The sequence below is a fragment of the Cornus florida genome, unplaced genomic scaffold (genome assembly GCF_030987335.1).
Source record: "Cornus florida cultivar Cherokee Brave unplaced genomic scaffold, ASM3098733v1 CherokeeBrave_3.0.0_Hap2_Chr01, whole genome shotgun sequence".
Taxonomy (NCBI): Eukaryota; Viridiplantae; Streptophyta; class Magnoliopsida; order Cornales; family Cornaceae; genus Cornus; species Cornus florida.
In genome coordinates this window covers 118,582,411-118,596,709 of record NW_026775571.1, presented here as the reverse complement: position 1 = coordinate 118,596,709, position 14,299 = coordinate 118,582,411, and the positions used below count along the sequence as shown (strand labels likewise).

Sequence of the window (14,299 nt, the reverse complement as noted above, 5' to 3'; positions counted from 1 at the left end):
CTTGTTTGGATGAGATGGAGGAACGGGAATTTTTTTGTATATATGTAGTCATTTTAAAAATGTGATATAATATATGTATTGTGCGTTATGACATGATATGTTATTTTTAAGGCCCAGTGAGGCCATTGCATTTTTTTTTTTTTGTATTCCAATAGGCTGTAGATGGACTTTTTCTGCGGAGGTCATGCCGAAATTTTATATTTTTATTATTATTATTTTGTTATCTTTTGGGTCGTTACAAATTTGGTATCAGAGCGATGGTTCAAATACTATTAGGACGACGGGTAGAGGCCTGCCTAGGATTGCATGGGGAGTTGAGTTATTTGTTTACTTGCTTAATTACTTACGTGATTGCATGTTTATATGCCTATGTGTTAAGGTGCTTAATTATTTGAAAGGCATGCTTAATTGTTTAATTGCTTATATGATTACGTGCTAAGTGCTTAATGTTGTTGTATATTAGTAACATGATCATGTTTATCATTAGTTGGGTATTTTGGGAGTATAGAAAGTGTTTATGTGTTTCCATTCTTGTCAATTCATTCGTGTGAGGACTTCGTTCTCGTGCATATTATAGTGTCATCGTAATTGATCCGTTTCCTTCTTCTTATAGCGTCATGCCACCATGAAGGGATCCCGGGGAAAGTTCTAGCTCCAATCCCTTGGAAAGGGATCAGGAGCATGTTGAGGAAGATATTTTATTGCGTGATTTGGTCCCACCAAGAAGGGGACAAGCGAGAGGGACCGTTGATCCACCTTTTTAGATAAATGAGGAGCAGTTGAGGTTAGCCGTTCAGGAAGCTCTTTTTGATGCATTTCGACCGGCAGGTGCGTCATTGTCATAGTTTGTGCCATTACCGGCACCACCACCACCACCTCCGAAGACAAATGAGTTGAATGATACTCTTTATCACATTGCAAAGTTTGTGAAATTGATGCCAACTCTGTTTGAGGGCGGCCCAGATCCGCTTGTTGCGGATAGTTTCATAGATAGGGTGGAGAAGCATATTAATGCCATGAATTTGGCAACAGACAAGTTGAAGATCACATTTGCGACTTACATTTTTATTGGTGATGTTGAGATATGGTGGAAGACTGTTTCACACACGCATGATTTGGATACTATGACAAATGATACTTTTAAGAAATTGTACTATGAGAAGTACTTTCCAGCGCCTAAGTGGAGGGAACTAAAGAAGGAGTTTGATGGGTTGAAACAAGAAAACATGACAGTTACAGAGTATGAGAACAAGTTTACATCGTTTTTGAGGTTTGCACCGGGGATTGCTAATGATGAAGAAGGAAAGATAGAGAAATTTATTGATGGCCTTGATCTTACTATTAGGCCAATTGTAGCTGCTTTCAGAACCGACAGAGTATGCAAAAGCAATGTGAAAAGCCTTAGTAGTTGAGGCTGAAAGCAGGGACAGTAAGGCTATTAGGGAATCCTACAAGCACAACAGGGGTATGAGTGCTTTCTCCGAGGGACAATCAAGTAAGAAGCAGAAACATGAGCAGTTAGGGTTTAGAAGACAGCACTCAGTTAGATCCACACCCACAGCTTCAGTGTCTATGGGGTCTTCTAGACCGAATGTTACTTGTTTTAGATACGGACAGCCAGGACATTAATAGTCCCAATGCACTCAGGCTCTGGTAGCTCAAGTGATTTATTTCAAGTGTGGCCAGTCAGGGCATCACAAGTCCCATTGTACTCAGATTCGGGTGGCGTCGGGTGGATGTTTCGGGTGTGGCCAGCAGGGCCATATGGTGAAAGATTGTCCATAGCGGGACAATGGTTTGGGCAGAGGTGGAGGTTCATAGCAGAGGCAGATGCAGTCTGCCACAGTTCTGTTATGGTTTCGACCGCCACCACTACCTCAGCCGTCTCAGCCAGCTATGTCAGCCCAGAGTTCTCGACCTGGTAGGGGAGCTTCTTCGAGTGCACCCACTCAGCAATCTGGTTATCAGACAGGCGATTCTCAGGGGCAGAGGACCCAGGGTCGTGTGTTTGCACTCACTCCATCCGAGCCATCATCTAGTCCTTCAATTGTCAAGGGTATGTTTCTTGTGTCCTATTCTTGGGCTCGTGTATTGTTGGATTCCAGTACTTCTTATTCATTCATTACTTCATCATTTGCACAGGCATTGGGTTTGGAGGTCAGTCAGTTAGATAGACCGCTTTGTGTTGACACGCCTATCGGGGGTTCAGTTGCTCTTAATAGAGTTTGTAGGAATTGTTCCATCACGATTGTTGGACGTGTTCTTGAGTTCGATCTCATCCTTCTCGAGATAACAGAATTTGATGTCATTCTTGGGATGGATTAGTTATCATCCTTCAGAGCTGTTATTGATTGTTTCAGGAGCAGAGTTTCAGTGTGTACCCCGGATGGGGATTGTTTCTGTTTTGTGGGAGATCCGTGCGATCCTCTCACTCATTCATTTTATGGTGTTAGGGGTCGAGATCGGCAGATGTTCTTCTTGGAAAGCTTTTTTGTGGGGTTGATTATCTAGTGGTTGTGCGTGACTTTCTAGATGTGTTTCCGGAGGACTTGACTAAGTTGCCTCCACACCGAGAGGTGGAATTTGCTATTGATTTAATGCCTGGTACTGCGCCAATCTCTATGGCACCGTATCGTATGGCACCAATTGAATTGGAAGAATTGAAGAAATAACTTGATGAATTGAGGATGAAAGGCTTCATCTGGCTTAGTGTGTCACCGTGGGGTGCACCGATCTTGTTCGCTAAGAAGAAAGATGGTTCTTTGAGGTTGTGCATTGATTACCGGAAGTTGAATCATTCTAGCAATCTGCCCTAATTTCGAGCACTCGAAATTAGGCCTCGAGCACTCGAAAATTGGCCAGAATGCCCTATGCTTGGTTTGCTCATCCCGGACCTACTTTGGTAAAACGGCCATAACTTTGTGCTCTAAACTCCAAATGATGAACCGTTTGAAGATTTGGAAAGCTAATTCAGAGCTCTAAAAACTTCATGTTTTGGTGGAGATCCAATTCTCAAGGATGATTGGTCGAAAATGAAGATCAAGGCAGAATTTCATTGCTGCCAGGCAGTTCTGCGCACCTCTGGTAACAAGGCCATAACTCTCTGGTCCGAGCTCCGAATGACGAACTTCTTGAAGATTTGGAAAGCTGATTCAGAGCTCTAAATATGCCATTTTATAATGGAAGTCCAGTTCTCGAGTTTACAAGGTCAAAATGGTGAGCAAAGTCCTGACTCCACTGCTGCCAGAAATTCAGAATTGTGCCTTTTGATGGCCAAAACTCCACAAAGCCTTGATTTTGCTCCTTTTTTGGCAAATGGACCTGAAAATGCATAAAAACATAGAAATGAAGATAATCTACATAAATTAACATACAACGGACTTTACTAATGCAATTTAGGGCGCTTGAATATATAATATTCGGCGCTTATCACACCCCCAAACTTACATTTTGCTAGTCCCTTAGCAAAACTACAATGAAAAATTTAATGAAAAGACAACCATGGGCTTGCTATTGCAAAAATATCATCCATGGTAAAATAAGATATATACATTGCTCAAAAAATAACTTGAAATAGAAAAAGAGCTGGAGATGGGGTCATTGGGAAGACTACCTTGCATATATGAAGCGTTGATACAAAAATTGGCTAAATACATATCCACATACATGCATCAACATCAAAGTCTATATAAATAACTCAATTATCATCTCTTGAATGGAAATCAACTCTAGCTTCAGTGAAAGTGAATTAGATTCTCAACATGCGGCTTTTACTTTCTTTTTCAATTCCAAAGCGCAAGTTTTCAAATCATTGAATTCCCCTTTAAATGAGGTCCCTAAGGCATGATTTTATTTACAAGACAACTTTTGTTGCTTGTTGACAATTTATTGTAACTCAAGCGAAACATAGAATGGTTGTGCAATGCTGAAGTCCCTTAAGCTTTCTAACCAACCCTTGTAGCAAGCGTTAGGCCAACAACTCCCAAACCAGATGGCTTTAGGGTGTTAAGTGTAGAGACACTCCATAGGGCTTAATAGCTCAAGTTGGAAAGGCTACGAACTCCAACGAACCATGTTTATTACCAGTTTATTTTTTTGAATGACCGTGCAATGTTTAAGTCCCTTAAGCTTTCTAACCAACCCCTGTAGCAAGCGTTAGGCCAACAACTCCCAAACCAGACGGTTTTAGGGTGCTAAGTGTAGAGACACTCCTAGGGCTTAATAACTCGAGTTGGAAAGGCTACGAACGTCAACTGATCATTATTTTCTTTCTTTCTAAGTTTTTTTTTTTTTTTTTTTTTTTTTTTTTTTTTTTTTTTTAGATTCATGCCAAAAGTATTCATCCATTAGGTTCATCAAATCAGATTAACTAGGGCAAGGTCAAGGTCAATCAAGTTGCATGCCTCACAGTTAAGTTTCCAATGTGCATCTGTGCATTGTGAAGCTTAAAAGAGTGTCAAATCCAGCGAGAATTTAATTGAGACATTTATACAGACTAATTTGAATCTACATGATCATTTCAACTCAAATTTTCTTTATTTTCAAAAATATCAGCTGCTTCTATACACAAAGTTTTAAACATATGCTTTCATCTCCAACAGGTTTCAAATTCCATTATCATTGCTTAGCAAAAATGTAAAACCAAAAATACATAAATGCACCCCCAAACTTGAATGTCACATTGTCCTCAATGTGAGAAGACAAGTAAATCAAAATAAGCGCAAAGAGGGTAAAAGAACAATAATACCAAGTGGAGTGACGACGACGTAGATGTTCAGCCATGTGAGTGCGCAACGGCGTCCCCCAAACTTGGACATGAAGACCTATCAAGACAGAACTAATGTACACAGGTGAAAGCATAGGTCTCTTAAGAAAAAAAATCAAAACAGAAATGAAAACACTAAGACGAATGTGATTGCAAGGTAAAAATCCATACAAAATACAAATTGGCACACATGAGTCATAAGTGTAAAATGGAAAACAAAACAATGCCAAAAGCCGTGCATTTAGAGAGATAAAGTTGGCTTAGGCAATTCGTCAAACACGTGGTGTGCAAGACAAAAAGGAAGAGGGCCAAAGGTTGATTAGAGATGAGAAAATCCAAAAATTTGGCCCTGCAAATGCAATACACAACTCCCAAACAATCACAAATCCTTCACACAAGCAATCCCATCCTCCATTGATCAAAAATTGAAAGAAAAAGAGGGTAGACACTTACCCAACAATGGAGAACACAAGGCCCATTATTTGTGGTTAATGGAAGATGTGGATGAGAGGTTGATGATGGTGCTTGGGTTAGAGGAGAGTGGGGAAAAAGGTGGAGGAGGTGAAGGTGGGTTTGCATGGGGTGGTGAGGTTGAGGGTGGTTAGGTTGTGAAGTTGGTGGAGGAGAGGGGTTGGCAGCCGAGGAGAGGAGATGAGGTTGAGTGAGAGTGGTGGGCTGGGGTTTTAAAAGGGAGAGAGAGAGAGGCTTGGTTCGAGCACTCGAAGGGTGCCTTCGAGTGCTCGAAATAGGAGCAGTGGCCTCAGCTGGTTGTTGTGTGAGAACTCAAGCAAGTGCGAGCACTCGAAGCTTGGCTTCGAGTGCTCGAAAATATGGCAGAGAGGTGAGGGGAGCTTTGTGCATGAAAATGTAGGTTGTGGGGTGGCTTGGGGTTGGCATGGAGTGGGTTGTTAGAGAGTTGGGGTGGTGGATGGAGATGCCGAGAGGGTGGGTTTGATGGGTTAAGGTTTGCCGAAAAAGATGAGGAAGGTTGGGGGGTTGATGGTGGTGAGTTATGGGTTGCATGCATGGTGGGATGAGATGAGGGTGGTGAAGTGAGGTTGATGGTGGTTGAAAGGTGTGAGGCCGAGAGGGATGGTGGTTCACATTTAGAGCACTCCAAATGGGAGCTAGAGTGCTCTAAATGAAGGCAGTAGCTTGGGATGAGATTGGTTCACATTTAGAGCACTCTAAAATGGAATTAGAGTGCTCTAAATACAAGCAGCAGCCTCGGAATGATGGTGGAGAAGTTTGGAGCAATCCAAATGGAAGCTAGAGCACTCCAAACTTGGGCAGTGAGCATGCAAAATTGGTGTGGTAATTTGGAGCAATCTGAATGGGATTTGGAGGGCACGAAATTGGCTCAGTAGGCTAGGGGGTGAGCTCGGCTGTGAGGACTGAAGCAATGAGTGAAAGGGAAAACATGCAAGACAGTGAGCACCAAAGAAGTTGAATTTGTTGCAATGGAATATGGAATGTGAGCAACATGGAAATGGAAGTTGTTCAAAATGGAGTCCATGCATGGAAATTCAGTGGCTTGGAGATGAAAGAATGCATGCAATGAATGCATGCAATGAAAGAATGCATGCAATGAATTTTAATGTAGGGAAAATTTTTGAAGCCTTGCAAGAGAATTCCAATCCAATGCATGGATGGAAAATTTTTGAAACTTAGCACTTTATCTCTAAAGCATGGAAAAAATTTTAAAATTTGCAAATTCAGTCCATTCCACTGCATGGATGGAAAATTTTTGGAAAAATTGTCGAATTGCTCAACATTTCTAATGCCTAGATGAAAAATTTTCAAACTTTGCATTTCATCTCCAATGCATGGAAAATTTTGGGGAACCATGATCCAACAATGCGTTGAAAATGAGAGGTTGTGCACATGAGTTGCATGCCAAAGATCCTATGAACTTGCTCGAAAGCGATGGAAATTTCCGAGAATGAAAATTAGAGCTGAGAAGGTCTAAGAGGCCAGTCTAAAATTGCGGAACGCAACTGAAGATCATTTCAGAAAAATCAAATTTTTGGCTTTTCTAAACCATTTCCCAGAAAATTTCAAGGCACGAGCAATTTGAGAAGGTAGGGAAGCTTGGAACATCGAAAGAATTTCTTCCCTTGCTTTGCTAAATTTAATGTCGATAGCTAGACGAACCAGGATCAGGATCCATTGGAGAGATGGATCCTTAACGCTCCGTATGCAACTTGCCTCCTTCATATGGTCTCAAACTTAGATCAATGAATGGTGAGGGATATTGATCCTTCCGAAGAGAAACAAGTTTGGCCTTAGAGGATTTGAGCATCGCTTTTAATCTCACTTCTTTTATTTTCAGATTTAAGCAAAGGTGTTGCTTGTTCGAGATTATGGAGGCTCGTTGAATGTCATTGTTTTGACTAACAATGGTAGGATCATGACCTTCCATATTTGCAATCTCCAAGTCATATACCTCATTGTACTCAAATGGTTTGTTCACAGGTTGAGTATCATGGACAATGATTCTAGATTGGGCTGGAATGATTGGAAGAATTTTCAGCAACTTGTCAACATTCTCCTTACCTTTGTCCGGTGGTTCACCCTCAAAATGTTGAGGTAACTCCGGTGAAGAAATGGAAGGAGATGGACAATCCCACGATAGAGATGGATTTGGTGCTTCCCATAAAGGAGAGGAAAATGGTGATGGAATATCAAGCAAGGAGTTGACTTCCCGAATGGATTTGTCCACACCAAAATCCTCAAAATCAAAAGGGACCAAGCAAGCATGTAGGGGATCCTCCGTTGAAGGAGGTGGGATTGGATTTTGAATGTGTTCATCAGCAATAGTGATTTCAAAACACTCATTGTCATCTGAAGGAAGTTGCACAGCATTGAAGATATTGAGCTTAACATTCATATTCCCAAAAGAGATATCCATCAATCCGGATCTACAGTTAATGGAAGCATTAGCTGTAGCTAGAAAAGGACGTCCAAGAATTATGGGAATGTGTTTTCTTGGATCATGGACTGGTTCCGTATCAAGAACCACGAAGTCTACCGGGAAGTAGAATTTTTCCACTTTTATGATCACATCTTCAATAATTCCCCGTGGTTGCTTAATAGATCGATCAGCAAATTGCAACACTATCGGAGTTGGCTTTAGATCTCCCAAACCAAGTTGTAGGTAAACCGAATATGGAATCAAATTCACACTAGCTCCTAAGTCAAGGAGGGCCCTCTCGATTTTGTTGTCACCAATGACACAAGAGATTGTGGGGGCACCCGGATCCTTATACTTCGGAGGAGTGCTGTGCTGAATGATCGCACTAACATTTTCGGTTAACCTCACTTTCTTTGGTAAATGACTTCTGGAAGTGCGCTTTTGAGTGCACAAATCCTTAAGGAATTTTGCATAGGGAGGAATTTGCTTGATAGCATCCAAGAGAGGAAGATTGATCTTTACTTGCCTAAAGACCTCCCACATGTCTTGAATTTTGCAATTCTTATTCCCAAAATGTGTCGACTCTTGAAGAAGTTGAGGGAACGGAGCTTTTGGCTCATAAGTAGTTTCCACATTTGGGGTGACATGCGTGGGACTTCCGTGAATGGTATTTGGACAAGAAGAACTTGGATTTGGACTTGAAGAGCTTGAATTTGGATTTTTCAACGGAGGGTTTTTCTCACTTGTGTCTCCATCAACCTTGTTGTCAACCACTCTACCACTCCGAAGGGTGGTGATAGCTTGAACTTGTTCATGAGTCGGCCCACTCGGAGGAGGGGTTTCATCAATCACATGCATTCCTCTAGGATTTTCAAATGGTTGAGCGGGAAGCTTACCCTTGTCTTTTTGAAGAAGTTGGTTCACTTGGTTAGCTATTTGTCCCATTTGATTTTCAAGCCTAGCTATGGATTGAGTATGGGAGTGAACCATTTGGAGAGTAGGTTGCAAGGATGTCAAGAGATGCTTGTTGGAATCTATGATTTGCTTGTTTAATGATTCCATCATTTGCACATTTAATGATTCCATCATTTGCTTGTTTGCAGCCACTATCTCATCAATTGGATTCACAGGAGGTTGAGTGGAGACATTTGGATTGTATGGAGGTTGGTAGCTTGAAGAGGCTTGGAAAGGCCTACCTTGATATTGAGAAGAGGGCTGATTTTGAGGCCCTTGATTTTGAAGTTGGGAATTTTGTGGGGCTTGTTGCCTCCACGAAAAATTCGGATGGTCTCGCCAACCCGGATTGTAGGTGTTGGAATATAGATTGTTCCCGGGCCGTGAGAACATGGCATTAGCTTGCTCTTGGTTGGGATTGGGAAATTGCTCCGGTGTGGGGCAATCTTCCGAGAGATGAAATGGACTATTACATGAGGCACAAACCGAACTTGCCGAATTTTGAGACAATGAAGGAGGAAGATGTGGTGCCATCAATTGGTAGAATTTATGAGCTATGGCATCCACTTGAGATGATTCCTCCCTTATTGATTTTTGTTGACAAGGATTGGTGTTCTTTGGAGTGGTTGAGGTCGGAGCCCTACGAGAATTGTGTTGAAGTGAATTTTCACTCAAATTCTCAAGTAAGGTCCAAGCCTCATCCGCATTCTTGGACATGAACATCCCACCACAAGAAGAGTCAACCATAAATCTATGGGTGTCGGTCAAACCGGCATAGAAAGCTTGCACTAATTGCCATTTTGGGATCAAATGATGAGGACATTTTCGAAGAAGATCTTGTAGCCTTTCCCAAGTCTCGTGGAGTTGTTCTCCATCAACTTGAGAAAAGCTTAGAATGGAACGCCTCATTTGGTTGGTTTTACTCACCGGATAGTACTTCTTAAGAAATTCTTGTTGCAATTGAGCCCAAGAAGTAATAGAGTTGGGAGCGAGGGAGTTCAACCAATATTTTGCCCTATCCTTTAAGGAGAATGGGAAAAGATGGAGATGAAGTGCATTGTCCGGAAAACCTCTCAACCGGATGGTCGAACAGATTTCAAGGAACTCATCAAGGTGCTTATATGGATCTTCATTATCAAAGCCATGAAATGATGGAAGCATTTGAATGGTACTAGACTTGATCTCATATTGAGCTGCATCGATGTTTGGCATCACTATACAAGAAGGAGAAGCATAGGTGGTAGGAATGAAATGATCTCTAAGAGTCATTGGTTCTACATTAGGAATTTCAGCCCTTTCATTCCCCGGATTTCCTACGTTATCCCCCATTATATTGAATTCAGTTTCAAGGTCCCTTGTAAGAGTGGGTTCCCTAAGGTTCCGTCTAAGAGTTCTTTCAAGAGAATTGATATCAATGGGCGAATCGATTGTGGGTAAGGAAAGTGACCTACGACCGAACATCAACAACAAAGCATATACTCAACAAAGCAATTCATCAACCACAACTCCACATACGATGTTCCCTTTCTCCTCAATTATCAAGACGGAAAATGTAAATGGCCACGACAAGGACCAATGCTTTAACACAAAATTTAAACAGGATAAGAGCCTCAACAAGGGCTTCACAACTAAACTAAAACTAAATTTAACACATGCACAATATTCACAACTCGAAACTAGAAGTCACGAGACTTACCTGGGGTCCTCTAGACTTACAATTTGCTAGCATTCCCACGGCGAGCTTCGAGTCCCTAGAATCTTACAACACTTAAAACACAAAGGTGGTCAAAACACACAAGGAATATTCACAAGACACAATATTCACAATCAAACTAAATTTAACCCTAGAAACTTCGGTTGCTAAACCGTTTGCAGTCCCCGGCAACGGCGCCAAAAATTGATCGGTTGATCAACTATACATCAACCTTCGCAATAGCACGAATCATTGTAAAATAGGGCTATTGGTCGGGTAAGTCGAACCACTGGGACTGCGCTAATCTATGGCAACCTAAGTGTCTAGAGTCATTTTAGAGTGATAAGGGGTGTTCATAGAGGGTTTGTTTTGTTTGTCACTAAATTACAAATTCAGAATGCATAAAACAATAAATTGAAGGAGATTAAAAGAGAAGATTTAGGGAAGGAAGTCTAGGGAAGTGAGTCCACTCCAAACCTCTACACAAGCTAATTATATGATTAATTTGGGGAATTAATGTAGAAATGACCTTGATATATAATAATACATGACTACTATAATATCTTCAAGAAATTCAATTAATTAAAGAGTAAGAACAACCTATCAAAGCTTCACATGGTTGAGTTACCTAAACTAAGATGCAACCCTAGACATGCTCACTAAGCTAGAGATTGTCAAACAATTAATCAATTGGTGGAAGCACATGATATCAAGTCACAAGATTAACTCATCAAAAGAAATTCTTAAGCTATGGATTAACAAGCTACTCAAAACCATGCCATTAAAACCGTTCCATAATCTTAGTTCCATTGTCACTATGAAACTATAAGTCATACAACTATGAGATTAAATAATCTAATGCAAGAGTATGTAAATCAACATAGTCATTCAAACATTCAAAATCTTCATTACAATTTGTAACATGCTCTAGACCATGGAACTAGCCAAATATACATTTCATTCCCCAAAATAAATCAAAAACTAGACATGCTTACAAGGTAGAGCTTCATCACCTCCCTAGATGGAGGTTTAGTTACCCATTGATGCACTAGAGGAAGGAGGAATCAAAGCCTTGACCTCCATTTTCGAGCTCCCCTCTTCTAGCTCCAAGAACACACCTTTCTTGCTCTCTTCTCTCTCCTCTAATCTTGTAGAATATGGGATAATGATATGTGTGGCCTTCCTTGCCTTATCTCCTTCAACAAAGCTCTCTCTCTCCTCCAAAAAAACATCCCCAACCACCTCATAAAGAAGTAAGTAGAAAATGAGGAAACCAATGCACAAGTGGCTGCCAAAATGAGAATTCCCGAAGGCAATTCTGCCCCAAATTCGAGCACTCTAAGCAAGGCCTCGAGCGCTCGAATTTAGTGTAAAAATGCCCATGCTTCACTTGCTCTGCCCAGACCTACTTTGGTTAAACAGCCATAACTTTGCGCTCCGAACTCCAAATGACAAACCGTTTAAAGATTTGGAGAGCTGATTCAGAGCTTTAAAAACTTCATGTTTTGATGAAGACCCAAATCTCAAGTCTGGTTGGTCGAAAATGGGGAGAAAGGCAGTACTTCAGTGCTGCCAGGCAGTTCTGCGCACCTCTGGTAACAAGGCCATAACTCTCTGCTCCGATCTCCGAATGATGAACCGTTTGAAGATTTAGAAAGCTAATTCAGAGCTCTAAATCTTTTATGTTATGATGGAAGTCCAGTTCTCGAGCTTTCTGGGTCAAAATGGCGAGCAAAGTCCTAACTCCACTGCTGATCTCGTGAAGCAATCTGCCCTAATTTCGAGCACTCGAAATTAGGCCTCGAGCACTCGAAAATTGGCCAGAATGCCCTATGCTTGGTTTGCTCATCCCGGACCTACTTTGGTAAAACGGCCATAACTTTGTGCTCTAAACTCCAAATGATGAACCATTTGAAGATTTGGAAAGCTAATTCAGAGCTCTAAAAACTTCATGTTTTGGTAGAGATCCAATTCTCAAGGATGATTGGTCGAAAATGAAGATCAAGGCAGAATTTCATTGCTGCCAGGCAGTTCTGCGCACCTCTGGTAACAAGGCCATAACTCTCTGGTCCGAGCTCCGAATGACGAACTTCTTGAAGATTTGGAAAGCTGATTCAGAGGTCTAAATATGCCATTTTATAATGGAAGTCCAGTTCTCGAGTTTACAAGGTCAAAATGGTGAGCAAAGTCCTGACTCCACTGCTGCCAGAAATTCAGAATTGTGCCTTTTGATGGCCAAAACTCCACAAAGCCTTGATTTTGCTCCTTTTTTGGCAAATGGACCTGAAAATGCATAAAAACATAGAAATGAAGATAATCTACATAAATTAACATACAACGGACTTTACTAATGCAATTTAGGGCGCTTGAATATATAATATTCGGCGCTTATCATCTATATGCTTACAGTATTTCTGTTCTTGATGTTTTCATGATTTCAGTTGTGTCAATTATTAGAGTTATGAACTTAGTTGATAGTTACTTTGAGATCTGTAATATCAACTGCTAGCTGTTGAATGTTATTAAGATTTAAACTTAATAGTACACCGAATTTTATGGAACTGTATGTACGGAGCATGTTTATGTATATACTTGTACTCTACTTATCGATGCTTACATTATTACTGTTGGTATCAAGTGTGGGATGTATGGATTTAGTTGATGTTTACTTTAATTGTTGATATTATAAACTATTGGATGATTGGATAGTATACACCGGTATGGGACGGTGGTATACTAAGGGCGGTTTGGATTCAAAATACCAAAACCTACCGACTCTGGATTAAGAATTGGATTAACTAAAAGTTAAGTCCTATTGATTGTAGTGTCATGGCAACAACTAGTTGAGCAGCACTACTAGGATTCAGGATGGATTTTAAATATATTGTTATGGTACCTCGATATGAGCTTGAGTCTCAGGATCGACGGTTAGGGAGCGTATATGCGTTGGGATGCATAGCTGGATATGATGGTTAGAGGTGTACCCTGTTTAGGTTTAGGTACACATGCCCATTTCGTGTGCGTTTTTAGCATATTACCTCTATTTAGGTTGAGACCGGCTTGTAGTCCAGTAAGAGTCCTTTAGTATGACTATATATATATACACTTACGGACTATTAGCTATTGTTAAATTATTTAGGATGTACATGTGTATCGGGCCTCTGTTTGGATTGTAGTAGTATAGAACTTGCGCGTGGGCCTGACCCACTTCTATTTTTCAGGTACACGACAGTTCCAGGCTTAGACGTGTTCGTGCTGAGCAGAGGTCTCTATTCACTCTTCCGACGATGTAGGATTCTCTCCATAGTTTATTTCTAGATGCTTATTATAGTTGCTTTATTTTCCGTTTGGATGTTTAATAGGTATCCACTAGAGATGGATTCCCGAGTTGTAAATTGATGGAGTTTTGGAGTTTGGGTTTGATGGATTTTAATAATTATATTATTTTGCTGATTCTATTTTTAGTTCCTTTCAGCTTTAATTTCATTGCTTAATTCGTTTTGTATTCCGTGTTCATTATAAAATATTAATTGTTAGATATTCCCCTGGGTTTGGGCCTGGGCCTGATCAACCCGTGTCTCAGATCCAAGGGATATCACACGGGGTAATAGAGACTCTGCTAATCAATCAGCTGAGAAAGAAAATGGCAATGGACATCGGCAGAATGACAAGGGCAAATTCCAAGGGCAGCAACCTTGGAAGAAGCACAAGGGTGGTTCAGATGCTCACAGGAATGAGGCACTTATTCAGAGGCAACAGAATAGGGGACCACAGGCAGGACAGGGTTAGCCACAAGCTAACCGACAGAGGAGGCCATTTGGTACTTTCCAGGGTAGTTGCTACACGTGTGGAGAGTATAGTCATACTTCCAGGCAGTGTCCTAAAGCAGGACAGGGACAGGGACAGGGACAGCATATGTAGCAGGATCATAGGGCGCCAGTACCTTTACCCGCTCCACAAGTTGCACGAATTC

The 14,299-nt window shown here is 41.1% G+C and overlaps 1 protein-coding gene across 1 annotated transcript; it reads left to right on the top strand.

Moving 5' to 3' along the window:
* The first annotated feature begins 935 nt into the window (after positions 1 to 935).
* Positions 936 to 1,412, top strand: LOC132281895 (uncharacterized). Its single transcript, XM_059783557.1, has one exon. It carries the CDS (start codon positions 936 to 938, stop codon positions 1,410 to 1,412), a length of 477 nt encoding a protein of 158 aa, XP_059639540.1.
* The last annotated feature ends 12,887 nt before the right edge of the window (positions 1,413 to 14,299 follow it).

Coding starts and splice junctions, on each gene's coding strand:
- LOC132281895 (XM_059783557.1), top strand. CDS start 936: ATGCCAACTCTGTTTGAGGGCGGCCCAGATCCGCTTGTTGCGGATAGT.